General features: G+C 37.6%; 1 protein-coding gene across 3 annotated transcripts in view; it reads left to right on the top strand.

Annotated features, from left to right (window-relative positions):
* Window positions 1-27,924, top strand: part of GALNT7 (polypeptide N-acetylgalactosaminyltransferase 7) — a 152,408-nt gene that overhangs the window by 101,781 nt on the left and 22,703 nt on the right. For 2 of the 3 annotated variants that reach the window (XM_074396975.1, XM_074396976.1), the window contains exons 3-8: window positions 15,684-15,850; window positions 18,895-19,025; window positions 19,264-19,343; window positions 21,614-21,796; window positions 25,560-25,677; window positions 27,204-27,326. In XM_074396975.1, coding sequence (XP_074253076.1) covers window positions 15,684-15,850; window positions 18,895-19,025; window positions 19,264-19,343; window positions 21,614-21,796; window positions 25,560-25,677; window positions 27,204-27,326 — 802 coding nt within the window. Of the gene's footprint in view, window positions 1-15,683; window positions 15,851-18,894; window positions 19,026-19,263; window positions 19,344-21,290; window positions 21,474-21,613; window positions 21,797-25,559; window positions 25,678-27,203; window positions 27,327-27,924 lie in introns of all 3 variants that reach the window. The other variant, XM_039479040.2, reaches the window with a different exon arrangement.

Raw genomic sequence — 27,924 nt, 5'->3', positions numbered from 1 at the left:
CATCACCTTTCCTAAATGGTTGGATGCTGTTTTGAATCTGTTTAATTTCCTGGCAACTGGCTTTTACTTTTATCAGGAATACTTTTTTTTTTTTTTGAAATGGAGTTTTGCTCTTGTTGTCAAGACTGGTGTGCGATGGCAAGATCTTGGCTCATGGCAACCTCCTGGGTTCAAGTAATTCTCCTGTCTCAGCCTCCTGAGTAGCTGGGATTACAGGCAGGTGCCACCACACCCGGCTAATTTTGTATTTTTAGTTGAGATGGGGTTTCTCCATGTTGCTCAGGCTGGTCTCAAACTACCGACCTCAGGTGATCCACCCACCTTGGCTTCCCAAAGTGCTGGGATTACAGGCATGAGCCATTGCACACAGCCAGGAATACTTAATTTTAGATTTAATCTTCCCTCCTCTTCCTCAACAGAAGTAATTTAAATTCTTTCCAAGTAGCAATTGGACCTGTTTCTTACTTCAATCTTGGTCTCAAAGAAACATACAACAAACTCTGATAGACCACGGCCATGAAGTCTAACTATAATCCTGCAGGAAAAGAAATGAATGGTTTCTGAGAATCAAAAGTGCAGTCACGATGCTCGGATGTTTCATATCCAGTAAAACTAGAAATACCCTACCTACCTCCTCAGCTAATTATGAGAGATGTCACTTACAAAAGTCCTGTGAAGAAAGAACTAGATGATATAAATATATGCATATTTCTAGAACCTGAAAAATATAAAAATATAATCAAGGATAATCAAGTGGGCTTGGACCCATAGGCACTAGTTTTAACCATTCTGCAGAAGGATAGAGAAAATACTATTGGCAATCAGTAAGGATATGTATGGATGATTTTATGGGGAAATCTTTGAAATTAAAGTGGGATAATTTGGAGATACAGGGGAAACGTTTTTCCCTTTAAACAGTGGCAATAACCCTTATAATTGTATGTGCTCTCCAGAATAAAGATACAGCAGATTGACATCAGCTTCAGAAAATAAGACATCAGGTATCTGAGGGATTCAGTCAATTTGCTCCTATGAAATCTTGAGTTTCGAAGATGAAAAAAAGAATGCTTGTTTTTGTGGCAGGTGTTTTGGGGAATATTTTAGGGGAAAATTGATGTTCTGCATTGGAATATCTTAGGTAATGAGGAAGCTGCAGAGACAGCCTCCTTTCTTTTATGAGGGCTTTAGTATTGATCACCATAGAGGTCAGTGCTGTGATGCTAATCTTGGACACCTATCTCAATTGCTTCAGAGTATTTAGGATTTACTTCTAAGGTTTTTCATGGATTTTTTTTATCAAAAGATATAATTTTTCCTCCACATGAAATTCTTTATTTTTAAAGTGATGATAAATAAACATATTTACTCAGTAATATTTGGAACATTATACTGGAATTCAGAAGCACTGGCTTTCCTCTTTGGATTTATAAACCACCAAAAATTGGCAACTGGCCCTTGTAAAAGATTTCTTCCAGCAGAGCTCTTATATCTTTATTTGTGTTTTCCTTTCCCGCTTAAGCACATTTATCTTTGCTTTTAGCTGCTGCAGCCCTCTGAGAAACAGCAGTCTTCTTGGCAGCTGCATTCTGAGCAGGCTCCTGCTCTATCAGTAGGACAGCTATCTAGAAGGACTGTGTACTAGATGGAATAACCAGCTAATATCAGAAGGGAAAAAACTGGCTGCAGTGAAGCACAAAGTTCCCCCAAGTATAATTTGCAAATCTTTGAATTAACCTATTGACTCAAAATGAGAATGCGTATAAATCGTAATGTTTTTAAAAATATGCCCTTGCTTTTTAGAATAGATGCATTTCAGCAAAGCCATCTGCAAAGTGAATACCAAAGTTTGGTCTAATTCTGTTAGTAGGGTGACATTGTTGTTTTGGGGAAAGCTTTAAGGACTATTTTTTACGAGAATAAAGGTATCAGGCTAGATCTTTTGCCCAGGGGATTGCTGATTATGAAGCTGCCAGAGTAATGTTCTATTCACTAGTAGTTGTCTTAAATAGCAATTTTAAATATTTTGAAAAAAGGAAAGAAGTATTTATATTTTGTAGAATATTTAAAAGAAGAAAGTAAAAACAATCGCCTGTAATCCTACTACCAAAGTTATATCTATATCTATATCTGAAAGTATTGATTGATTGATTGAGATGGAGTCTTGCTCTGTTGCCCAGGCTGGAGTGTGGCGGCACAATCTCAGCTCACTGAAATGTCTCCACCTCCTGGGTTCAAGTGATTGTCCTGCCTCAGCCTCCCAAGTAGCTTGGATTTCAGGTTTACACCATCAGGCATGGCTAATTTTTGTATTTTTAGTAGAGATGGGGTTTCATCATGTTGGCCAGACTTATCTCAAACTCTTGACCTCAGGTGATCCACCCATGTCAGCCTCTCAAAATGTTAGGATTACAGCTGTGAGCTGCCATGCCCTGCCTCACATAGTACATTTTTAAAAGATGAGGTCAGATGTTATACATTGTTTTCACATTTTTGTTAAATTTTTAACACATTTTTATGTATCTTTAAATATTTTTTTGCACACCACCATTTTGCTAACTGTATGATCCACTGCATGGATGACCACAATTTATTTCATTCATCCTTTATTTGGGACATTTGGATTATTTCCAGGTTTTCACTATGGTAAACAATGCTGTGAGGAACGCACTTGTGGCTCAATCTTTGTGCCCATCATTGATTATTTCAGGAGGACAAATTCCTAGTGGAATCACTAAATCAAGGGATTCATAACTGGTTCCTTTTACTTGGTAGTGTTTTGTCCACTCTGGAGTCTCTCCTCTGCTCCCCACCGTCCCTGTCCCTCACTGCTTCCACTTCATACGGAATACATTTGTTTTGCCCTTTTCTTTTTTTCTTTTTTTTTTTTCTCCTTTGGTAATGGTCTCCCCCCATATATGCACTATCTATAGACCATTAGAAATTGAGGGACTCTCAGAAGAGAATGCAACAAACTGATACTATTTCAAGATGACAGTTGACCATAGCTTACATTCATTGTTCACATGAGTTGTCATTCATTCCCTGCCAGATTTTAAGTGAACTAAAATGTTTTCTAAAATTTTGGTTTGAGATTTTCTGTCGTCTGCCTCCTTCAAAGTGAGAATTAACATACCATCTCAGTTCTCATAATTCCATCCCATCTTTGAGCCATAAAACATTTGATAACTAACTTCAGTTCACTCTTGGTGACTCACTCGCCTCAGAAAGATTTGATTTTCTGGAAAATTACAACGAAGCAGAGATGTAAAAAGAGAAGTAAAGATAACTCCATTGATTCCAGAAATGAGGTATACTACTGTAATACTTTTTTGAAATAGTATTAGCAAATTTTCTCTTCTACAATATTTTTAAACATCTCATATGCATCAGTCATGTGCCAAATGAACTACTTGGTTTCCTAATATCTTTATAAATTACTAAATGTAGCCAGCATATTCTTATTAACCCCAGAAAATACCTGTTGTGTGAGTTAATAAATCCTAACTGTTGTATATTACATGCTCTTTTCCATATTTGTTTTACAGTGGAGAGGGTCTTCAAAAAATGATCTAGTACATCTCCTCATTTTGCTATAGGGACATTACTATTCAATGTTTAAGAGTTCCACAAGTAAATATTACAATTTATCTTGCAACCAATCCTGTAATATCTAACAATTCTCTTTTGAGAGATTATTTACTAACTCCAGCCTAAAGTTATCATGCTGCTACTGTAAGACTGTACCTCTTCAGTCATTAACAGTGTTGAAATTTTCTTTTGGAAATCTAAGTCCTCCATCTGGTTGATGTCATTTCCTCATTGTAATTAGAGTACATTGAGAAGGCATATAATCACTCACTGAGTGATGAAACATGGAATGGGAGAGATGACTCAATAAACATTTTAAGGAATGTTTGTAGAGTGTGATTTTCAAATCTGTGTTGAACTTAAATTCCCAACTTGTTCTCTGCACAACTGTTTTTACTGACTTGCACCTTGGTACAATGCCATTGGTCTCCATTGAAGTCTTCATGAAAAACAGCCCAGTGAAACTCATTACTGCATTCACCATAAGGAAGCCCCTGTTGTTGTTGTTGTTAAAAACAACAACGAAAAATCCCATCTGGTCTTCACACCAAGAATATTGCACTTCTTCTGAACAACTGGTTTGTTAAACACAGACCTGACTAGGTTTCCTTGCTAGAAAATTAAAGCCAAAATTGTGATTTATCCATAAGAAGTATTTGGTATACCTAACCCACCATGCTACTCACTTGGTGTATTCATAGTGTGCTCATTGTCAGTGGTACCCCAGAATTGTGCACACAGGAGCACTTGGCCCTCTGATATTTACTTCTAAAACCTCATTCTTGATTCCTCCTTCCTTTTTCTCTCATCCTTTCTTTATCCATCTTTGCCCTCCTCCCATTTTAAACTTTTATAATACTGTTTCATTTTGAGTGTCTTTCTAAGCTGCCTGTGGAATAAAGTGCAGCGTACATTAATAACTAAGTCAAAGATGCAAACCTGTATTTGCTCAGGATGTTAAGCTGTCTATATATCCACGCAGGGTGCCCAGTGTTGATCCTTTCTCCTGTTGTTTCAGCTCAAATATATCGGTGTTTGATAAGCTGATACTTCTGTAACACAGAATATGGCATGTAAGCTCATATTTGAAATGAGAGTCCAATATAGCTATAAACATATGGCTCACACTGTGAAATGTTCTTTTTTTCCTTTCCCAGAGAGTTTTGAAGAAATGTACAAGAACATATGTCCACTCCTAGGACTCCCTGCCAGATTTTTTTCCTAAATTGTGGTTTGAGATTTCAAATCATTAACTGGATACATCTGTCTGAGTATGTTTTCCTTTTCAAAAAAAGAAAACTTGAAAATAGCTACCCAAAAGACATAGTTCAGTATTCTTAATTTTCCATAACGTATTTAGTATCCTCAACTTTTAAACAGACATTCTCTGAACTGTGTGCAATCATTTTATTGGTGGCCATGTATTAAGGACATTTGCTTAAAAAACATACAGAATAATAAATTCCTTATTTATTCCTTATTTATTTTTCTGTTATGTTTTTAAGCATATGTGCTTAATACATATAATTTATTTTCCTGTTTGTTTTTTAAGCATATATTTGTGTATAATTCTTAGTAAACCTGTAGATTTAAGGAAAGAGCCTTCAAGTTAGAGTCAAAGGATTCACTTTAAAATCTTGCTGCTGTCACTGTGTGACTTTGAGCAAACCATATAACCTAACAGAGCCTCAGTTTCTTCATGTATAAAATGAGTAATGATTATGCCTACCCTTCCTACCTCACAGGGTTACTGTGAAACTCACGTGAGGTAATAAGTTTAAAGTGATTTGAAAACTGTAAGAGCTATTAGAACTGCATTGCCTTAGTGTGAGATAAAAAGAGATCACAATAACTAATAGTAAAATCACCATTTGTTTGGCACAAACATTGTCTTCTCAGCGAGAATTTTAGCTCCCTCAAATTCGCAACTAGTTCTGGGAGTCAGCTGGGAATGTTGAACATATGCTTGGGAATGGTTCCTGTTGGATTCTTCATGGGTGCTCATGTTCCTTCTCTGTGGCTCACTGCAGTGGTCTTTCCTCTGCTGCTCTTGCAGTCAGTGCTCAGTGACTTAGTTCATAGCCCCTGATTCCTCTAATGTCCGCACCAAAAGGAAATACAGTCATCCCTGTACAGCCACTCTTAACACCTGTCAGCTATGACATTCTCACTTAACATCTTCTCTCATAGTATCTCAATAGGGGGAACATAACTTGCTCATTTCTTTGGGCTCATTAGGACACTAAATGAGGAGGAGCATCAGGGGATGGCTGAGACTGAAGTGTTCTCTAAAATGGTACTTGAATGTTTCTGTCCTACAGTTTGCACACATTATTTAAGGTGATAGCAGAGACCGCAAGCTGAGTGGCCCGATGATGAGGTGAACTTTAGGAAGCCTCTGGCAGTTTTAGAGCTGTGAATTCTAACCATACTGTTACTGTGTTTGAGGATCGTTGACAGCCGAGCTCTGGGTGGGGAACTGAGATAAGAAAGCTGTTGTCATGATAACCCCTGGACAGCTGCATCCCGCAGACTGTAGGAGTGCCAGGAAACCGGCTACCTCAGAGCAGAGTCAAGAAAATGGAAATAAATAGAAGCTTTTCGGTGAGCTGTGGGTCAGAGAAGGCCGCAAGTGGTCTGGCAGATGATGGTTTAGCTCTTCGTTACATTAGCTACATGCACCAATGGTTTTTTATGAGCTTTTTGTAGCTTTCCAGCCTTAGGATTCAGCCATGGTAAAATGGAGAGTTTCTGGTACTAGCCATGCTGTTCTGCTAACAATGATCCACTTTCCTCCAACCCCACTGATTATTTAAACATGAAATAAATCTATGCATCTCAACTCTGTGCCTCAGAAAATGAAATCTGCCCTAGAAGTTCAGATTCAGTAACCTGCTTGGAACTAGGGATGTTTGTCTTAAAACCCGGCACACATGGTAAACACTGTGTTATTTAGATTGACCTAATTCAGACGGGTGCACCTGATAGGGATATGGGCGCAATGAGCTAAAGCCACCAACTGGTACTACCTTCAAGAATAAGTTCTGCCTTCCAACTATGGCACCATACAGTACACTCCAAAGCAAGGGTTGTAATTAACAGTCATATTTTCTTAATTGTCTCGTTTCATCCTGAAAGGGCAGACTCATCCATTAATTCCACGTCCATTGATTTTGACTGTCAGCCTCAATAGAGCAAAAAGTAAAACATTTTTATTCCCCTTTTCATTAATTATTTAATAAGGAAAATGAGTAGTATTCTGTGATATAGTACTCCTGTGACAAAGGTGTAGTCCCAGGAAAATTTTTGGAATCAAATCAACAAGTAGGTATTGAGTTTTGACATAATACATGAAAATGCTGTTTTGGCTAAGAGCAGAGCTTCTGATCATTAGTTTTGCTGGCATTTTAATCTTGCAGATGATAAGGTAGAATGAATTCTGTTATTATAGGCTAAATTTTGACCTTCACAGGGATTGATTGATAATAACATTGGAAAAAAAGTAACTAGGTTATCATCTTAGAGTCTCTATTGACCAAGGCAAAGAAAAGAAGGTCTTCAAGGAATCAAGGCATTGTTTGAGAAAATGATTAAATAAAAAACTATAACCTCAGTTTAATTGTCTAGTTAAAATAAGGAATATATAGTATTATCAAGAAAGGAATGGTCTACATGGGGGTGAGAATAAGGGAACCTAAGAAAAGATGTGATTATTGTACCACTAGCTGTCCATCAGAGAGGGAGCTTGAGTCAGTCAGTATAAATTTAGTCTGTTCAGCACACCCTATTGTGGAGGAGGAAGCAGGGAGCTTCAAAACTGTAAGGCATCAGCCATTAAAACAGATTCTGTGTTTGCCAAGCAACCTTCTTATTGTAACTAGAGTTTGCAGGCAGAGTTTCCAGTGATGACGAGGCTGCATGAAAATTTTTTTTCTCATTTCAAACTAATATTTTATATATCAGGTTCTTGTTTTGTGAGCATATGTAATTCTCTTAGGTTTAATCAATTTTGCATATTTATAAAAAATTTTAGGACCTATCATGCAATACCATCTCTGTCTCTAGCTCACATTCCTGTAACTTCAGCCATGACCATAGAGGAAGATCTCCAATAATCTCAAATTTAAAGAGAAGATAGATAGATAGATAGATAGATGAGTAGATAGCTAAAAACTTAGTGAAAAGCTCTCAGTTTAACTCTTAGTTCATTAAGACATAATAAACTAGTTTATTATTTAAATAGTATCAAGTGTTTTTTTAGTTTATTAGTTTATATTTTCAAAAAATATCAAGTGTAGCGTGTTAGACATGGATTATTTGCCCAGAAACAAATCTGTTTAACTAGTTTAATCTTAAAACAAAAAAATGTGGAGGGGGTGTTGTGAGCTACTAGTTGAAAAGATATGTGAGTATCGTATAGAACACAAGGTCAGGAAGCATACATGGTGGCTGTGGGAGACTCAGAAGTACAAACTAAAAAGTTGAGAATTAAAGTCTTTCTCAGAGTTCATGAACTCTCATCTCTACTTCTTTTTTTCTCTGCTGCCCGGTCCTTGCCTGACAATGCAAGAGCCTAATAGAAACCAGAAAGAGTTTCAGAAGCTCAAAGTTTGCAGAGAAGAACTCTGATTGATTGGCACATCTCAAACAGGTGTGCACTTTGAGTCCATTTTGATGGCCCAGGGATGAGATCACATGGTTGTTTTTCTTGGGAACTGCTGTTTAAGGAGATTCTTAGAGAAGGGGACCTCAGTAGTGCAGAGTGATGGAGCAGCTTTCAGAAAAGCAGGCCACATTCTAGACATGCATTCCAAGTATTATTGTCTGCAAATAATAAAAAAATTGCTTTAAAAATCTGTTCAGAATAAAATAATTGAAAAGCAAAAGAGTAGGCAATTAGGGCATATGATATGATTTTACCATATGAGGAAAAAAAAAAAGACGTGCAATACTTTTTTGTTTCCTTCATAGTTATCTGCAGGAATGATTTCCATATTCAACGTATCATAACTGACATCTTAAGAGTATACTAGATTCGTTAAAGCCTTTAAAGCCTCTTACAGCACCAGATATTGAGGAACTTGCCAGATGAGTTTGAGAGGAAGTGCTGTCAGTAATCCACAGGTACTGGAGAGAAGAGGAGAAATTTTAGGAAACGGGAGGTGGGAAAATAGTACTTTATATTTCTCAAAGAGGAGAGAAAAAAATTGTTCCTGGAAACTTGTCACTGATACACAGTAACATCGTAAGGGAGATCGTTTAAACATACTTATAAAGTAGCCGTCACTAGGTACCAGCATGGCCTATGAAAAAGAGTCAGACCAAAGTCATAGCTATACCTAAAAAGAAGACATGTGTAGTAGACCAGGAGACTGTGTGATACCTCATGCAGTGTGATTTAGCAACATATTTGAGTAAAGTATTTAGATCCCCATGGAGAAGAGGAATAAATGTAGTTTGAATGATAGCACAATTAGGCAAAATCGATAAATGGAGTGATATCAACCTCTCAGGGAAAACACATGGCTTTAAAACAATATTTGACCTCCTATGTCTCCATATAAACAGTAGATAAAATTGAATCATTAGTCCAATTTTCAAGTAGAAAACTGGGAGGGGGGGTTATACACAACAAATGACAAAAACCAGAGAGGGCAGAAGCTGCTGGAACGTGCACCTAAACCAACAATATAAAATGCAATACATGTCAGCGTGGTGTTTGACACTAAGTTCAACTGCTAAAATACAGAATGGGAAACATTGGACTTAATAGTAATTTTGGGAGAAAATTCCTAGGGATTTGTGAGCTGGCAATGTGATATAGTGGCAAAAATACAGTGCCAATATAATTTTAGATTATACTTATAAAGGAATTCTATCCAAACTAAGAATTGTAGCATTGATTTCATGTGTTGTCCTGTCCACATCTGAATTATTACAGCAGTCTTTTTTGGGAAAGACATAGACAAAATTGAGGCACTTCCAGAGGGTGACAATGAGGAATTTTAATCTATAAATTTATTTTGATGCTTAGATTTTTTTTATTTTACTATGTGTAATGCACCGTATGGAATAAAATCTACTGTACTGTGTTCTCAAGGAACATCATTCCAACCAGTGTCCATAGAAACTGAACATCTGAGTAAAATCCACTCCCCTCAGTCTATTGATCATGAGCAGCTGGGTTTAACAGTGATGTATTAGGACGTTCTTCATTGCTGTAAAGGAATAACAGACTGGGTAATTCATAAAGAAAATACACTTAATTGGCTTATGGTTCTGCAGGCTGTACAAGCATGATAGTGCAGACTGTGCAAGCACTGGCTTTGGGGGAGGCTTCAGGAAGCTTCCAATCATGGCAGAGGGCAAAGGTCTCATGTGTTGAGACTGAGAACAAGAGAGACAGTGGGGGGTGAGCTACACATTTTAAAACAAATCTCACCAGAACTCACTATTGCAAGGAGAGCACCAAGAGGATGGTGCTAAACATGAGAAATCCACCCCCATGACCCTGTCACCTCCCACCAGGCCCCACCTCCAACACTGGGGACTACATTTTAACAGGAGATTTGCAGGGGGGCAAACATCCAAACTATATCAGGTGGTAAATTCTCCTCCCATTGAAAATGCCTATTGATTTCTGAATACTAAATTAAACTTTGTATTCTACATTAGTGACATATTCAAGTGTCAGCACTGTTTCTTATAAACTGTAAGCATTTTTCTACTTTCTTTTATGATGAGAATAAGCAAAAGAAGTTTTAGATGAAGACAGGAAAGGTCCTCAATTTATTTAAAAATAAAAATGAGGCCAGGTGTGGTGGCTAACACCTGTAATCCCAGCACTTTGGGAGGCCAAGGCAGGTAGATCACCTGAAATCAGGAGTTTGAGACCAGCCTGGCTAATAAGGCGAAACCCCATCTCTACTAAAAATACAAAAAAGTTGGCTGAGCATAGTGGCATGTGCCTGTAGTCCCAGCTACTCAGGAGGGTGAGGCACAAGAATCACTTGAACCTGGGTGGCAAGGGTGTAGTGAGCTGAGATCATGCCACTGCACTCCAGCCTGGGCAACAGAGCAAGATTGTTTCAAGAAAAAGGAAGGAAAAAAATGGATAGTAAAAAAATCAGTGTTTCTCAAATTGATTATTTGTTTCCTATGCCTAAGGAATCTTCCCAGTTATATTTATTTCAGAATTAAGGGAAGAGAATAAAAAATGACTGTTTTTCTTGAAACTTCTAGCAAATGATCTAAAAGTAAGAAACAACCTTTAAGAGGAGCAAGAGATGAGTAACTTCCACACACCAAATACACAAATGCGACCACACACATTATTGTAGATTAATGATTATATTGAGTGCAGGGACTCGCAGCCTCAAAATGTTATGTTTTTCATAGTCTTCTGAATTAGGTATTATTTATTGATGAAGTCTAAATATAACAACGCTTTATATCAAACTACAGATGTTAAAAACATGGCTGATAGAAAATGCAAGTGAGTTATTCATAGACATTTCATTTTTATGTTTAAAATCTATTAAGTTATTGGAAAATATGGAAATTCTTAATTCTTATATTTTCTGCTGACGCCAAGCCTGGCCAACATAGCTACCCTGGAAATATTCTGTAAAATTCTTTGAATAACTTTAATCATTACCAGCCTATAATCTGAATGTGAGTATATGTGGTCAGAGCAGTTCTACAGTATAGCTGAACTAGTACTGTCCTTGATGTTAGATTTTAAAGTTTTCTTGGGAAATGAGATACCAAAGAGGAGAAATTAGTCAAAAATATATATCAAGGCCCATCCATTTAAAAGTTGGCCTTCCTTCTTATTAGAACTTATTACAAATGCTACACCAGTAAAGTGAGAAGAATGATGCAGAATAGGGGGTTTTACCTCAATACAATGGGCATTTCCTTCTTCCTAAATCTTAATATCAAGGCGTTGTGTATTATAAGCACTACTTCTGTGTGTTCTACCCAGTGGCTTCATCCCACACTGACAAACCAGAAAAGAGCTAAATTAAGATTCTGCCTTCAGGCTGATGTTGGCAAATGAAAGCTTGTAATTAAAAGTAGCTCAATTTGTGTTGGGCTGATGCTTTCATTTGGGCTAAGTGTCCAATCTAGTCAGCCCAAAATTCAGACTCCCTTTAGGACTGTTTCTGTGCTCTAGAAGGTCTCTTTTCCTCTCTTCATTTTCTCTCTAGCATCCAGGTGACAGAAGGATCGTGCACCCTTGGCCTGCTTACCTTTGTCTCTGCTGCCTCCTCCTGGCTCTGGGTGAGGTGTGCCTGTACTCCCAAGTAGACTGGCACCCTTTCATCTGCCGCTAAAGAAACCCCTGCTGCAGTAATTTCTAGTCAATTCTCTTGCTGCCTTTCCTTTCCATGCCAGCCCCACTTTGGGGGGACTCATCTCCACTTTGGCTCTCACTGGTACTGTGGATCTTCTGAGCCCACTTGTCTACAAGGGCCTGTCCTGTCTTAAGCCTTCCGTCCTATAGAGTTGCCACATGTCATCCTATTCCTTACCACTGCGACCCCTGGCAGGCCCCTGGCTCTTAACTCTTCTGTTAAGAGTTAAGACACAAATACTCTTAACTTGTCCATGTTCCCCACTGGAAGCATGTGGAAACTTCTAGGCTCTCTGGCTCCATCCTAGAGCTAAGGGAGACTGCACAGCAGATGTGGAATGGGAAATTGTCTCTACCTCTCCTACCTAAGTACACTTGAACGTGGTTTCCCTTTTACACAGCAACAACCTTCTACTGGATAGTCTCCTCCTAAAGCTGGGAAATGGAGGCTGCACACAAAGCCCTTCCTTCATCTGCCTTTGTTACCTTCTGTCCCCTTGTTCCCTCCAGATTTTCCACCTCTCCCTAGTAAAAGAGGTTCTACTTCCCTTTTCTGTGAAAGAGGAACATGTCCTCCTCCGCAGAATGTAAAGCCATGCAGACTTCACTTGTTCTTTTGTAGTTTTGCCAGTGCGCCTTAAAGTAGCGGTTTCTCATTGTCTGAACTAGTATCCGGGGTTCTTTGTCTTGCATCCAAGAAAATTAAGGAGCATGAGCACAAGGGTAGGGATGGAGGGAAAGTTTAATAAGCAAAAGAAAGCACTTCAAAGCAGAGGGGAGTCCGAGTGGATTGCTGAGTTACAGCTAAATCCAAAAGCTTGTATAAGAAACTATTCTCATCTCTGTAGCCGTTTGAACAACTTTTCATATCAGTAAAGCTGATATGAAGCAGCTCCCCTTATCTTATGCAACTGTGGGTATGTCTCTAGCAAGCACAAAACGCTGCTTCTCTTGTTTGTATAACTATGGGTTTGCTTTAGGTCTGCCCCCATCCTCCCTGGGTCAGTTTCCATGGAACCCAGCATGTATATGCCTGAAAAGGGGAGAAAACTTTTTCCTGGGAGCTCACTAATTATACAAAGAATAAAGGGCTTCTGTGCTGGACCCTGTCAGCTTATCTGCATGCAGGTGCAGCCTGAATTTTTTTTTCCCAAGTCGTTTTAATTTTACCTGTTGCTGTGACATTGCAGGCAGACAACTTCTGCAGTCTGAGTTTGATCCAACTGATTTTTCTTTTCCTTCTCCCTCAGTTCTAGAGGGTATCTCAAAGTAGAAAGATTGTGGGGTGGAGAGTAGACATTACTGAGAACAAAATATATCAAGAGACATTTCAAAAATATTATCCCCAAAGCAATTCAGGAAAGAATTATGGAGCAGCTGTTATATGTTGTATGCTGGAAATAACGGCACTGAGCAAAATAGCTGAGGCTCCTGTCCTTAATGAGCTTACAGCCTTGAAAATTTTGTAGGAAAGAATTCTATGCAAGGGCATAGAGATTTATACAAAAGGATGATTATTGAAACATTATTATAAAATCAACAGAAATGCCCATCAATAAAGAAATAATTAGTAGACTAACGGCCATAATATGGAACATTAGACTATGGAAGAGCCATACTATGGAATATTCAGTAATGTATTGAAACACTATTATGATGTTTTGATTCTTTTTTTTTTGAGACGGAGTTTCGCTCTTGTTACCCAGGCTGGAGTGCAATGGCGCCATCTCGGCTCACCGCAACCTCCGCCTCCTGGGTTCAGGCAATTCTCCTGCCTCAGCCTCCTGAGTAGCTGGGATTACAGGCACGCACCACCATGCCCAGCTAATTTTTCGTATTTTTAGTAGAGACGGGGTTTCACCATGTTGACCAGGATGGTCTCGATCTCTCGACCTCGTGATCCACCCGCCTCGGCCTCCCAAAGTGCTGGGATTACAGGCTTGAGCCACCGCGCCCGGCTTTAATTCTTATTAAAAGAATTATGTAAGTCTTATACATACTCACATGAGAGAAAAGTCTATATATACTCATCTGAGCGTGTTCTATATATATAGCAGACATGTCTCTATGAGTATACAAAATCTTTATATACAGCCAAACTATTAACAATAATTTCCTCTAGGAGATGAGATTTGACATCTACTAGGGGACATCTCTCTTCCTTAGAAAAGGGAAGTAGTAGCTCTTTTAGGAAGAGTTGGAAAATCTGCAGAGAGCAAGAGGATTGAATGTTAACAAAACCTGCTAAAGAGAGGCAGGGAGGGAACTTTCACCTTTATGCTACATACTTCTATATTGTTTAAATTTTGTGCAACAAACTATGCATTACTTTTATTTCTTAAGACAAATAAGAAAAATAGATACCAATAGAGTTATTCTGACATACAACCTGGTTTACATTTTTAAATTATTATTTCTAAATTATATGTTGGTGAAAGGAGATGGAAATATTACCCAACACACAACGTAAAATTACCCTGTATTCCAGCTCTGTTACACCCTGTCCTCTGTAAGAATTCAAGGCCTGCAGATGTTCCCCAAATGGAGGTCCCTAGGACAGCAAGTGGGTCCCTCAGCAGCCTCTGCCATCTTCACCTCACTCTCTTCCTCCCTCCCTCAGCCCCTCAGTACTTCTCTTCCCTGTCTCCCATTCAAAGTTCCTATCTTGCCCTATCCCCAAGTTGCCATCTTCTGCCTCAGAAATCAGCAATTCCCTAATTTCCATTCATGTATTATATATTTTCACCAATTCTCGTGTCTGTTGTAAATAAAAATTGCTGTCTTTCTCACCCAGTCCTGCTGTTTTAAGCCCAGTGGTTAGAATCAAAGGAAGAAAAATGTTGCCTGAGTCTCTATCCGGGTTACAGTTAGTTTGGGGGGATTATTATCCCTACCCATCTAAAATTGCATACTGTGCTCTGACTGCTTTAGTTTCTCCAGAAACACTTACCACATCTTCCTTCAAGATCTCCTTTTAGCCACTACTATGTTTTTGAACTTATTCTGAAGGAGTGTTTGGTCCTTCCCAACTTTGGGCTGCTTACAGTGCAAAGGATTCTTTCAGAATCAAGATGAACCTTTTTACTAGGCCCTGTTTGGGGTTTCTTCCATTTAGGAAGAGGCTTCTGGAAACTACACCTGCTACAGTTGTTTCAAATAGTTGTGTAGAACAACTAAGCTCTTTAGCTAATCTAAAAGCTCTAAACCATGTTAGCACTTTGTTCATTCCACAGTAAATTTCTGAATGCTTGCTGTATGCCTCAGGTCAGCCTGTTGAATTTTTTCCTGAATATTTTAGTCAAACATAGTAATGTAATGTATTTACTTTTCAAATACAGTAATATAATGCTTTATTTATAACAAGTGAAATAAATCTCTTTTGCCAAAAGCTCATTTCAAAAAGGAAAGTAAACTAAGATCCAAGTCATGAAAAAAAAGCCAACCACCTCATAGCTGCAACTACTGTCTTAAGCATCCTCAGCATAAATTCACAAATTAATTCTTTTTATCACAGAATAAGTATTGGGTATGCAGTAGCTTTATCTAGGAGTGACTTTTATCTCATAACAGTTTCTCTCTTTTATCTTGTGTTTCTGTTAAAATATTAAAGGTTATATTTCATTCACTTACCACAGTTAAATTGATAATATGTAATCCAATCAGAAAATATCGTCAGCTTGGAGCCAAGCATTATAGATTACCTGTAAATAAATATGGTGAAATTTTCTCTTTACAGATGCAAGTATTGGCATTATGATGAAAACCTGCTCACTTCCAGTGTTGTCATTGTCTTCCATAATGAAGGATGGTCAACCCTCATGAGAACAGTCCACAGTGTAATTAAAAGGACTCCAAGGAAATATTTAGCAGAAATTGTGTTGATCGATGATTTCAGTAATAAAGGTAATGGCTGTACAACTTATATTTTTTCTATAAAAATAAGCATGAATAATTGCAAAAATGTGACTTTAAAATAATTAGCTTTAAAAAATTAATAGCATCTATTGATAGCATCTGTTATCAAGTTGACACTGGGCCAAGCATTGTATGTGAGTTATTTTGTTTCATACTAACAGTAATCCTTGCAGTAGATGTTATTATATCTATTTTACATGCTTAGAGATGTACAAGTAGTACACAAAAATTTGGTTGTACACAAAAATTCAGTAAAAGCATGTAAGTGATTATAATATTGGAAGTGAAGATAAACATAAGTAACATGAAAATATTCAAAATGGCTTTATAAAAAAAGCCTCCTTCAAAACTTGAGAATTCTTGTAGTCTGGATAAACCTTTGCTGGTTTTGCAAGGACGTGTTTAGAATCTTGAAAGTGTACACATTATATTAGCACAAATCAATAGAAATATGGCCTATTTCTTTTTCCTTTCATCTCTGTGCAACTGATCATTTTATTAACTAGTCATTTTTAAGTACACAAGACAATGTATAGTTTTAAAATTTTAGTCATATCAAATGCATTTAGAGTAGAGGCTTTAAGATAACATTAAAACTTTTTTTCAGTTCTCATGTTAATGTCAAATCTAAAAGCTTTTAGGCAGAACATTTTGTTCATGTCCATTTTGTTTATGTCCATCTTGGTTGCAATTTTTTTTGGAAGTAATGTTTTCATTAAAGCACTGTTTCTGTCTCAAGACAAATGATATTGTTGGTACAATAATAATTTAGATGTATAAAAATCTAAATCTATAAAATAATTTTACTGATTTTAATACTCAGTAAAAGCTTATCATATCCTGAAAAAAGTGAAGATATACCAAAAGGTATTTAGCATTCCTAAAATAACTGCTTTGCCTTAGAAAAGAACACAATTTCAGACCTCAGAGTATTGTGTATTTTACTGTTGTCTTTTTTTTTTTTTTTTTATCATTGCTTCTTTTACAGATCTCTAATGAAGACAAATCATACAGGGTCCTTGAGTTTAGAGTATGCAGAGACGTTTGGGTTACCCATGAACAAAAGTACAGCTTTAATTAGTTTTTCCAATTTCAAAACAACCTTAAAATCTCAGTCATATCGTTAGTAAAATTATATCGTATTTGGTTAGACTTCAGTCATAATTTGGTGTGTACTTTCCCTAATAAATTCAGAAAGTAAAATTAAGATAACGATTTTTTTTAAAGACAAAATACATATAAAACCTCACAAATGAGCTAATTCATTATGGCACTCAGGTTTCTGGGCATTACAGTATCCTCTCTAAAGAAGGTTTGGAGCAAATTCCTCCACACACGTGTGCATCAGCCAGTTGTGGCTTGCGTAAGGAAGGGTTAGCTTTTGCTCAAACTATGTGATGCCTGTGAATCAGCCCTAGCTCTGCACCCCATCCTCACTGCATGGCCCAGGCGTGCAGAACAGCCTCGGCTCGGACACTGCCTAGAGAGGGTGATGGGAAAGAAGACACACACAAGTGGCCTCTTAACGCTTCTGCGCACGCGACTGATGTCATTTCTGCCCACTTCTTGGCCACAGCAAGTCACGTGGCCCAGCCGGCAGTCAGTGGGTTAGAGAGGGTAATATTTACCCAAGGAAAGGCAGTGAATATTTTGAGCCCTAACACAGTGTACAGCAGTGTGAGATACAAAGAAGCCAAAAGGCATTGGACGCACCATTTCCACCTTTGGTCCGTGGTAACCGAGAATCTAAATTTGAAGGATGGGCCATCAATTCATTTCTGTCCATAAAAACTTAAGATGTGTTTTAAGTTACATATCAAAAAAGCTCTCCTAATGGAATTCAAAAGGCTTTAAAGAAATAATTTAGGACTGTACTGAACTTTAAAAAGAAGATGATAAGTACTTTTTTTTTTCTTTTAAGTTAACTTGAAGGGAAAATTACTCAGGTTTTCTGGGGGAAAACATGATTAAGCATGAGAATTTTATTTATAATACTTATTAAAACTGGGCACCAAAATAGAAAGTATTTTTTTCTCAATTCCAGATACCCAAGTATATCTTACTAATAATAAACACCCTAAAATGAGTCAAATAGTAAGTATACAGTCTGATTTGCCCATTTATCCACTAACTCATCTCTAAATGCAGCAATTTTCTTGTGATTGCGTATTCATGGGCCAGATTTTTAAACAATTTTAAAACTATTTGTGTGTCCTCAAGAAGCATCTTTTAAAGGATCTGCAGCTCCTTCTGACTGTGGTGATCTTATTTCATGGACTCATAGTGGTATAAACAAAAGCTGTTCACTTACAATGGGAAGCTGAGATGGAAACTTTGCCAAATGTGTCTGGTTTTTTGTAACACAAAATTTCCTCTACTAAATTACAAACACATATATACATATATAGATATGTATAATTATATTTATAAGGTATAATTATACACTTGTTACTTAAGGTAAAGAAAAAATGAGATTTTTTTTTTTATGCCAACTTGTTGGGAACTATATTCATTATACCAAGGATACAACTTTCATCACTGATTGTGGTTGGGGAAAGACGGCCCAGAAGCAAATGTTAAATAACCTATACCCTGTGTGGATTCCAGTGAAATTGAATATTATTAGTAGGCAATGCATCTTCAGAAACCCTAACCATTGCTTCTGCCAACAGCAAACAAAATGTTGTTCCTTAAAGCTTTCAGATTTGACATTAACATGTGAACTGAAAAAAAAAAAAAGTTTTGATGTATATTAAAGCCTTACCTGTAAATTGGAATAATCATTGTTTAGAGGGATGTTTGATAATTCTCACACTAACCAGTTCTTTGTAGGCATATTAAACCCAAAATTAACTTAAATAACATGCTTCATCTTCCTTCTTAATAGATAAAACATTCAGTCTGGTCCATGTAAAATTCCTGTCTACCCAATGCACCTGTTTCTTATTCTTGTTTTCTGAGAAAAATATAATTAACTGGTTTCTATTCATTAGTCTAATTTATAATAGCAATTGATTTTTCTTAATTAATAGAGCACTTAAAAGAAAAACTGGATGAATATATTAAGCTGTGGAATGGCCTAGTGAAGGTATTTCGAAATGAGAGAAGGGAAGGTTTAATTCAAGCACGAAGTATTGGTGCTCAGAAGGCTAAACTTGGACAGGTAGGAAGCATTTGATATCTACAATGTCAACATTTTGGGTTTAGTAACTAAATCATATACATTTTTAATCATCCTTCAGTTTTTTTTAATTGAAATGAGAATGCTGGCTTAAACAGATAACTTGTGTGTCAGAATTAACTATAATGCTAATTTTTATTAGCATCTAATTTTAAATTGTTTGTAATATATGATGTGACATATATGAGGAGTATTCTTTCACCTGCCTCTTTTTTTTAAGGTTTTGGTATACCTTGATGCCCACTGTGAGGTGGCAGTTAACTGGTATGCACCACTTGTAGCTCCCATATCTAAGGACAGGTAACACTACCTTGCTTTTTTTCTTTCCTGATTGAAAAGTAAACCTTGTCCTAGAAGGGCAAATGATAATTTTCATTCTTTGATTCCAGTTCCATTCAGTGCATCAAATGTGCTTTCGTGTTATCCCTCATCTAGTAGTTTCCTTGGGTGGAGCTAGACTGATACTGTGGACTGTTTCAAATGTAGGCAGTCTGGCATTTGGGAGAAACCTAGGGTTCTTCGTTCAAGAATCATTTTGTGGTTGGGTTATTAAGACACTTCTATCTACAAGCACTTTCTCTAAGAGTAATATGAATTGCTTCCTCTAAACTGGGGTAAGAGTTTTAAACACTTGAGGAACCATCCTTTGAAATTATACCTATTGATTCTTGTGCCTTTCAGTAGAAAAGATCAAGTGTTATTTGTGTCAAGGCTTTGGGTTCCTATAGAAACTTTAAAGATTAAAAATAGACAACTATTCCATGAAATGTGGCAGTCACCATTAAGTTTCCAGAAATGTCTAAAACAGTGTAAGGCACTCTCGATTTTCTAGCTCCCCCTTCCTTGTTTCTAGTCTGTAATTAGGAAGATAAGACATGTCCATGTGGCAAATGGCAAATGGCATGAATCAAAGGCAGCACTTTGGAGGATTTAATCATGAGAGGATTTAATGTGAAGGCCTATCATGAGCATTTTTCACAGGCTAATTTAATCCTCATAGCAACCCTATAAGATAGAGATTATTAGCTCCATTTGACTGAAGAGGATACTGAGGCTTAGAGAAATTAAGTAATTCTCCCCAAAACAGATAGCTAATACACTGTCAGACCATGGTCTCCCTGGGACACTTTACACTGCCTCAGGTATTTAGAAATGTGAAAATTATAAGCGATGAGGAAAGATAACTGACCAAGTGTCAGGCGACTCTCCCTAGGTGAATACCAGCAGTCTTCTGGGCAGTAAGGAAGTGGTTTTCCAAATTCCAGTGGCAGATTCCACGAATCTCACAATGACCCTCCAGTGTGAGCTCACACTCTGTAGAGACTGAAGCACCTTTCTAGACTCTACTTACCCCATATTAAAGTTTTAAGCCCTGTAGGTTTTCCCTTTTCCTTGGTTTTTAAACTTCTAAAAAGCACCCTGACCCCAGATATAAAAAGCCGTCATTTTCATTTCAGGAAAATAGATTTTAAAATCCTTTCTGATGAGATGAACATTGCAACAATCAGGGTACCAGATAATCTTTGTAATGTCACGTTGACATCTAATTGGTTATAAAGTACTAGCATTTTCATGAAGCTCAAATATAAAGGATTTTTTGTTCCAGATTCTCATCCCACTTCTTAAGTTCTTCAGCAAGTTTGGAGGGATTTTTTTGCTTTTTTTTTTTTTTTTTTTTTTTAAGCAACAATACCTTTCTTTGGACAATAAAAGCTGTTTTCTGCAGTCAGAGGAGTGAGGAAGATCAAGTAAAAGTACAGAAACTCATTTTCATAGTAACTGTTTCCAAGAAATAGAAAGCAACAAAGAGTTGGGAAAACTGCTAATCACGTGGCAAGTACTATGACCCTACGCACACGCATGTGCATGCACACGCACGTGTGAACTTTTCCATGGGTGATAGGGAGGAAAAATAACAGGCCAGAAATTCTTATAAATAATATAAAATTACCAAAAGAAAGTTACCATTAGGACCAAAGTAAAAAGGAGAAAACTCTATTAAGCTCAATGATATGGTTCTTTGTCCCTGACATTTGTCTGTAAGCCTAGGGGGACGTCTCCTCTCTCCTGCCCTTATAAAAACAGGCTTTTTGGCTTTTATGGGACATTCATTTACTCTATTTCCCATGAGATAATTAAAGTCCCCTGGCACACAAACAAATCAACAACAGAAAGAGATAATGTAGTTAGGCATGCTGACTAGTCTTGGGTTCTTAAATGCTTTTTCATTTTCTGTAAATGTTTCAGAACTACATGTACTGTGCCTCTAATAGATTACATAGATGGGAATGATTATTCCATTGAGCCACAGCAAGGTGGGGATGAAGATGGTTTTGCCAGAGGGGCCTGGGACTGGAGTTTACTATGGAAACGTATTCCTCTAAGCCACAAGGAAAAAGCCAAAAGAAAACATAAAACTGAACCTTATCGGTAAAGACTGTTACTTTATTTTCTTGTGCTGAATGTTCATCTAAGTCCTTTTTTTTTCCTTCCTCATGAACTCTTACAAATGTGTGGGTCCATACATACGCTTCCATTTGATCTTTGCTGCCATCATCAACACAATACAGAACCATTTGCACTGTGCCGCTTATAGATGTCATAAATGGCAACACATATGAAATTATACCCCAAGGGGGTGGTGATGAAGATGGGTATGCCCGAGGAGCATGGGATTGGAGTATGCTCTGGAAACGGGTGCCTCTGACCCCTCAGGAGAAGAGACTGAGAAAGACAAAAACTGAACCATATCGGTAATCACTAAATCACTTACATATTTTTCTTTTCTCCAGTTGCTGCTAACCTATTAACCTCTTGTCAAGCTAAAGATTTGTTATTAAAACTGTATGTAGATGCTGTCTCATATTCTGAAAGAGCATCTTTCCTTATACTGTTTCAGAGCTTTGAATTCACATTTGCGCCATGATAATTGCTTTTACCGTAAATGCAATATCCGCTACTGAGACGTACACACTTTCATTGGGGAAAGAAAAATAATGTAATATGACATTTGTTCGAAGTACAAGTGAAAAAAAGAAAATCTTAGTTATCCTGTCCTACTAGATTAGACATCAAAATTTATTCTTTTGATGACAGTGTTACTCTATAAATTTAAAATACGTAAATTACTTTTAATCCAACCAAGACATTTATTTACAAGTTTATGCTGTAGATATAGTGTTAACAGTGAAGGGCACTAGCAAGAGATTTTGGGCTTTTCTCCCCTTTTATTGTTATGTTAACTCTCAAATACTAATTTTATACTAGTGAAATCTGATGATTCACAATACATGACTTTAAAAAATGTTATATAGAGGGCCGGGCGCGGTGGCTCAAGCCTGTAATCCCAGCACTTTGGGAGGCCGAGGCGGGTGGATCACGAGGTCAAGAAATCGAGACCATCCTGGTCAACATGGTGAAACCCCGTCTCTACTAAAAATACAAAAAATCAGCTGGGCATGGTGGCACGTGCCTGTAATCCCAGCTACTCAGGAGGCTGAGGCAGGAGAATTGCCTGAACCCAGGAGGCGGAGGTTGCGGTGAGCCGAGATCGTGCCATTGCACTCCAGCCTGGGTAACAAGAGCGAAACTCCGTCTCAAAAAAAAAAAAAAAAATGTTATATAGAATCCTTTATTGCTTCATTCTCGGAAAAGTGATTGATTAAAGAAAACTCTATTCCAAAATCAGCTTTTGTCCCTTCTTGTGGTTCTTTCAGTAGAACTTATGCTACTCTCTTCTTTTGATCTGGTAATTAGAGAATTTTACTGTCTCTCAAAAAAGTCGCCCCAAATGAAATGTTTGCTCAAATGTTGGTATAGCCTTCTCCTGAATGTATCTAATCTTGTTTTTCTGATCCTATGGTTCTGCTTTTGGTCTCTCTCTCCCTGTTACACTGCTGATAATGTTAGAACTCTGTTTTGGGAAGGTGCTTCCAATGTCATGGAAATGCTGGTGGGATTTGGGCATGTCATGATATCAAGATATTGAACGGCAAACATAAAGAAGTTATAGCACTTAATTATAGTAGCTTAATTGGACATTTACCAAATTATTTTTGTAAATTTCTTATTCAGAATAATCCAGGAATCTACTGTTTACCTACTGATGGGAGAAATAACTGTGGGAGAAAAAAACAAAGGGTGCTGAGCAAATTTACATTTCTACTAATTCCACAGGCCAGTAAAGAAAATTTTTCAAGTGAGCTAAAAAAATTAAAGGGAGGTTATCTGTTAATTAACTCACTGGTTTCCATGTTAAGATGCATTTTCAAGTATATACTGAGATAAATGGGAATATATTTAAAGATAAAAAAGATACAGGTATAGTGGAATAATCTTAAATGACAGTTAAATAAATGTGACATGAAAATATCACCTAAAACATAATGGTGCTGTTACTGAGTTAGGCAGCATACTTCAAGAAGAAAAGTCATAAGAGAACAACTTTCTCCTGATGCTGTTTTCTTTCAGTATTGAAAATATTTCTCGATTCATTATTTATCCATTCAACAAACATTTGTTGAGGGCTTACTGTATGCCACACACTATTTTCTGGGGATCAATCTTTAAAGATATGTTTCCTCATTGAACTTAAAATAGAGTGAATCAGGCAGAAATCAAACAGTTAACTACATAAATAACCCTAAAATTAGCTTGGTGTCATGGCGTGTACCTGTATTTCCACCAATTAGGGAGGCTGAGGCAGAGGGATTGCTTGAGCCCAAGAGTTCAAGGCTGCAATGAACTATGATTGTGCCACTCTACTGCAGCCTGGGCAACAGAGTGAGACCCTTTCTCAGAGACATATAAACTCTAGAACAGCAGCTGTGATAAGTAGTATGAAGAAAAATCACAGAGTACCTGAGTTTATGGAAAGATGAACCTAATCCAGCCTGGGGATCGGGAAAAGGCCTAATGACAAAGTGTCATTTAGGCCAAGACCTGAAGAATGAGGCCCCAACCCTGCGGAAAAGGAGGGGGATCATTTCAGGATCATGAATAACATGAGTGAAGGCCTTGAGACAGAAAGGAGGATGGCAAGTTTCAGGTGGGAGCAGAGCAGTGAAGGACTCATGGGAAGCGAGAGCATGGTGAGACCAGAGAGCTGGGAGAGGCTGGTGTCATGCAGTTGCATGTGGGGGAGTCTGCTCTGGCTGCTGTGTGATTAGACTAGGGTAGGGGCAGAAGAGAATAAAAGACACAGCTCGAGAGATACTGCAAAGCCAAGTAGTGTTGGCTTGGTGTAGGCTGGTGGCAGTAAAGTTGGAAATAAGTCAGCAGATTCAAGATGTATTTTCAAGGCTGAGTGCCGTGGCTCACACCTATAATCCTAGCACTTAGGGAGGCATAGGCGGGTGGATCTTTTCAGCCCAGGAGTTCTAGACCAGTCTGAGCAATATGGCGAAACCCCGTCTCTACAAAATACAAAAAAAGGTAGCCAGATGTGTTGGTGTGCACCTGTAGTCCCAGCTACTCAGGAGGCTGAGCTGAGAGGACTGCTTGAGCCTAGAAGGTTAAGACTTCAGTGAGCCACGATTATGCCACTGCACTCCAGGTTGGGCAATAGAGTGACACTGTGTCTCAAAATATATGTATATATGGACACTATGTCTCAAAAAAATATATATATACATATATTCAAGGTAGAATCAATGGAACCGTGAAATGGGTTTCGTTGAACCTATTTGAATAGATTATTAGGTATGATGTTGAAGAAGTTACCTTAATAATATTGAGTGCCCTAAAATTTAAGAATCATGATGCATTAGTAAGTAATTGTTCAGGAGAGAGGGTCAGAGAACAAAAGGAATTCTGCTATCATTTCTTTCAATAGTGGGAGTGACTTGTCCCTAAGAAGCTGCCAAATCTTTTTTCTCTTGGACCTAAAAAGTGTCCAATTTAAGATCCATTCAAGAAGCTCCACAGATCCACAGATCACCCTTTTGCATTCCTACCTCCTGGCACAGTAAATATCTATGTCTAATTCTCCTGTGTCGTTTCTGTGCTACATTTGCAAACTCTGAATGAACTGTGGTTGTACGATGATTCACACCCTTATTTGGCGAGCCCCTGAGCTATAAAATTTAAAAATGACAGGCTGCTTCCATGGTGTATGGTTTTGTTCATCCAAGAATGACTCATAAATCAATGCAGGAGCAGTCAGCAGACCACGGCTGTGTGGCTCAGTGTTTTTAAGAGTGAAAGAGAAAATTCTATTTTAACTTAAGACAATTTTTAAATCGACAAAGGAACCAAAGCGCCCTCTAATGGTGAAATGAAGCAATGCTCTATTTTGTAATGAACTATAGTTTCAGTTAGAAACTGTGGTAAATTTGTTAGGGAATTATGAGCAGATATTTTTCTTTTTTTGTAAAGGTTTTATAATTTCTTAATGTTTGCCCATAAGTTTTGTCTCTTCTACGTATTTTATGCTGTATTCTACAAGGCTTCTTGCCTGTTGGTGAAGGGATATTGGGGTTTGTCTGTAATGGTTATTGCAGTGTTTCTTTTTCTTAGGTCCCCAGCAATGGCTGGGGGATTATTTGCCATTGAACGAGAGTTCTTCTTTGAACTGGGTCTCTATGATCCAGGACTCCAGATTTGGGGTGGTGAAAACTTTGAGATCTCATACAAGGTAACAGTTTTTTAAACAGATGGAATTTTCCAAGCAGTTACTAACTTCTGTGGCTTTCAGATAAAGCTGATTTCCTGTGGGGAAAAAAAATAAAACAATTATATAATGCATTTCTCCAAATTATAAAGAATGACTTAACAAAAATGGATGCCTTTGGGGAAAAAATAAAACATAAGCTCCAAACTTACAATTTATTTACAGGGCTCAACTCAAAATTGTGGCCAGCAAGCTTTAGAAATGAAAATATCTACCCCCACACCCCAACTTTCTATATACTGGAGCTTTTTATTATAGGAACCCCTGGAAAAATCTGCATGCATTAGGGCCACAGTTGACCACCCACTGACATAGTCACCCTTTATCACTGTAGGACATGATGACTCAAGACAGAAGCAGAGCTCCACAATGACTGCATCCTCAGGCTGACTTTGGAGCTGTCTTCCTGCAGCGCCTCCCCTGTTGTTGAGGCAGTCTTGGAGCAATACTTCCTTCCATGCTCTAGCCCCCATCTCAACCCCTATTCCAACCCTCATTTTCCAAAAGAGAGAGAGAACTATATCACAGTTTGAGTTAAACAGGTATTCATTACCTCTTGTCTTAAATGTCCTGTGCTTAGCACTGTGAGGGATAGAAGAGGAGTAAATCAATCCTTTCAAGGAACTCAACAAGAAGATATTACAATTATACTTAAATTCATAATACAACAAGAAGGCAGAATGGCAGTCAGTTGGTGTGATTAAGAAACAGTGTCATGCTAGATGTAGAATTTGAAGTAGACCTAGAAAGATGGGTATAATGTTAATAAGCAGAGATAAGGGATGGGAGGGGGACTTCTAAGCAAGTAGCATGGGGAAAAGTACAAAGGAGGGAACACAGGGAATTTATTCAGAGAACAGTAAGCAGCACACTTCTGCAGAATCAGGCAACATGAATAAGGAAGACATCCAAGAAGATCAAATGGGAAGGTATGTTAGGACCATATTGAAGAGAGCCTTTAAAGCTGAGTTAAGAAATTTTTGTTTAATTTGATAAGCAGTGGAGAACAATCAAGGATATGAAGCAAGGGAATAACATGACCCAAAGCTGCTCTTCAGCTATAATAATCTCTTGCTATAAATAAGGATAGTTGAGTAGAGAGGTGAAGGTGAAGAAGCCAGTTAGGAGGTTATTACAGTAATCACCCAAGTAGGAAATATATTAGCAATGGAAATGATGAATGAGTTAGGAATAAAGAATCTGCATGACTTTGCAAGGTTATGTTGGGAGAAAGTCGCTAGGGACTCTGAGTATACAGGAAGAGGTCCCATGGTAGCAGTTTGTCATTCATACTATATTCCCTATTGCCTTCTTTGTTGTTATATGAGTTTTTAAAAAGCAAATTATTTTAGTATTTGTTTAGCTTAAGAACTCTTTGTGGAGACTGCATATAATTTAGACTTTAGATTTACCTTTGCAAGATAAATTGTCAGTTGTAGTTTATGTTTGTATTTGAAACAACTTCCAAAATGTGTTCTTTTTTTTCATAGATATGGCAGTGTGGTGGCAAATTATTATTTGTCCCTTGCTCTCGTGTTGGACATATCTACCGTCTTGAGGGCTGGCAAGGAAATCCTCCACCCATTTATGTTGGGTCTTCTCCAACTCTGAAGGTGAGTTTTTTAATAAAAGGAGAGGATAGGGAACTATCATTTTTGTACCACATGCTATAGTAGTTACTAAACAATTGTCAGCTTATTAAATGGGGTAAATCTCTTCATCAGTCATGTTGATTCTTATCTTTAGTTAGCTGGACTTATTCATGAAATATCTTATTGTTCTTTAAGATTATTCAGCTGAGGCAGGAGGATTCCTTGAGCCCAGGAGTTCAAGGCTGCAGTGAGCTATGATTGCACCACTACACTCCAGCCTGGATGACAGAACAAGACCCCATTTCTTAAAAAAAAAAAAAAAAAAAAAATTTACCCTATTTTTTTAATTGACAAGTAAATATATATTTATCATATATATTACAATGTTTTGATATACATATACGTTATGGGATGGCTAAGTCTAGCTATTTAGACATGTATTACATCACATACTTGTTTTTCTGGTGAGAACACTTAAAATCTGTTCTCAGCAATTTTCATATATGTAATATATATTAATTGTAGTCACCATGTTGTATAACAGATTTCTTGAAATTATTCTTCCTAACAGAAATTTGTGTCCTTTGACCAAAATCAGCCCACTCCCCCACAACCTTCA

Source organism: Saimiri boliviensis, chromosome 3, assembly GCF_048565385.1.
Source record: "Saimiri boliviensis isolate mSaiBol1 chromosome 3, mSaiBol1.pri, whole genome shotgun sequence".
Taxonomy (NCBI): domain Eukaryota; kingdom Metazoa; phylum Chordata; class Mammalia; order Primates; family Cebidae; genus Saimiri; species Saimiri boliviensis.
Note: the sequence above shows the minus strand (reverse complement) of the source record. Positions and strands in the feature narration are given on the sequence as shown.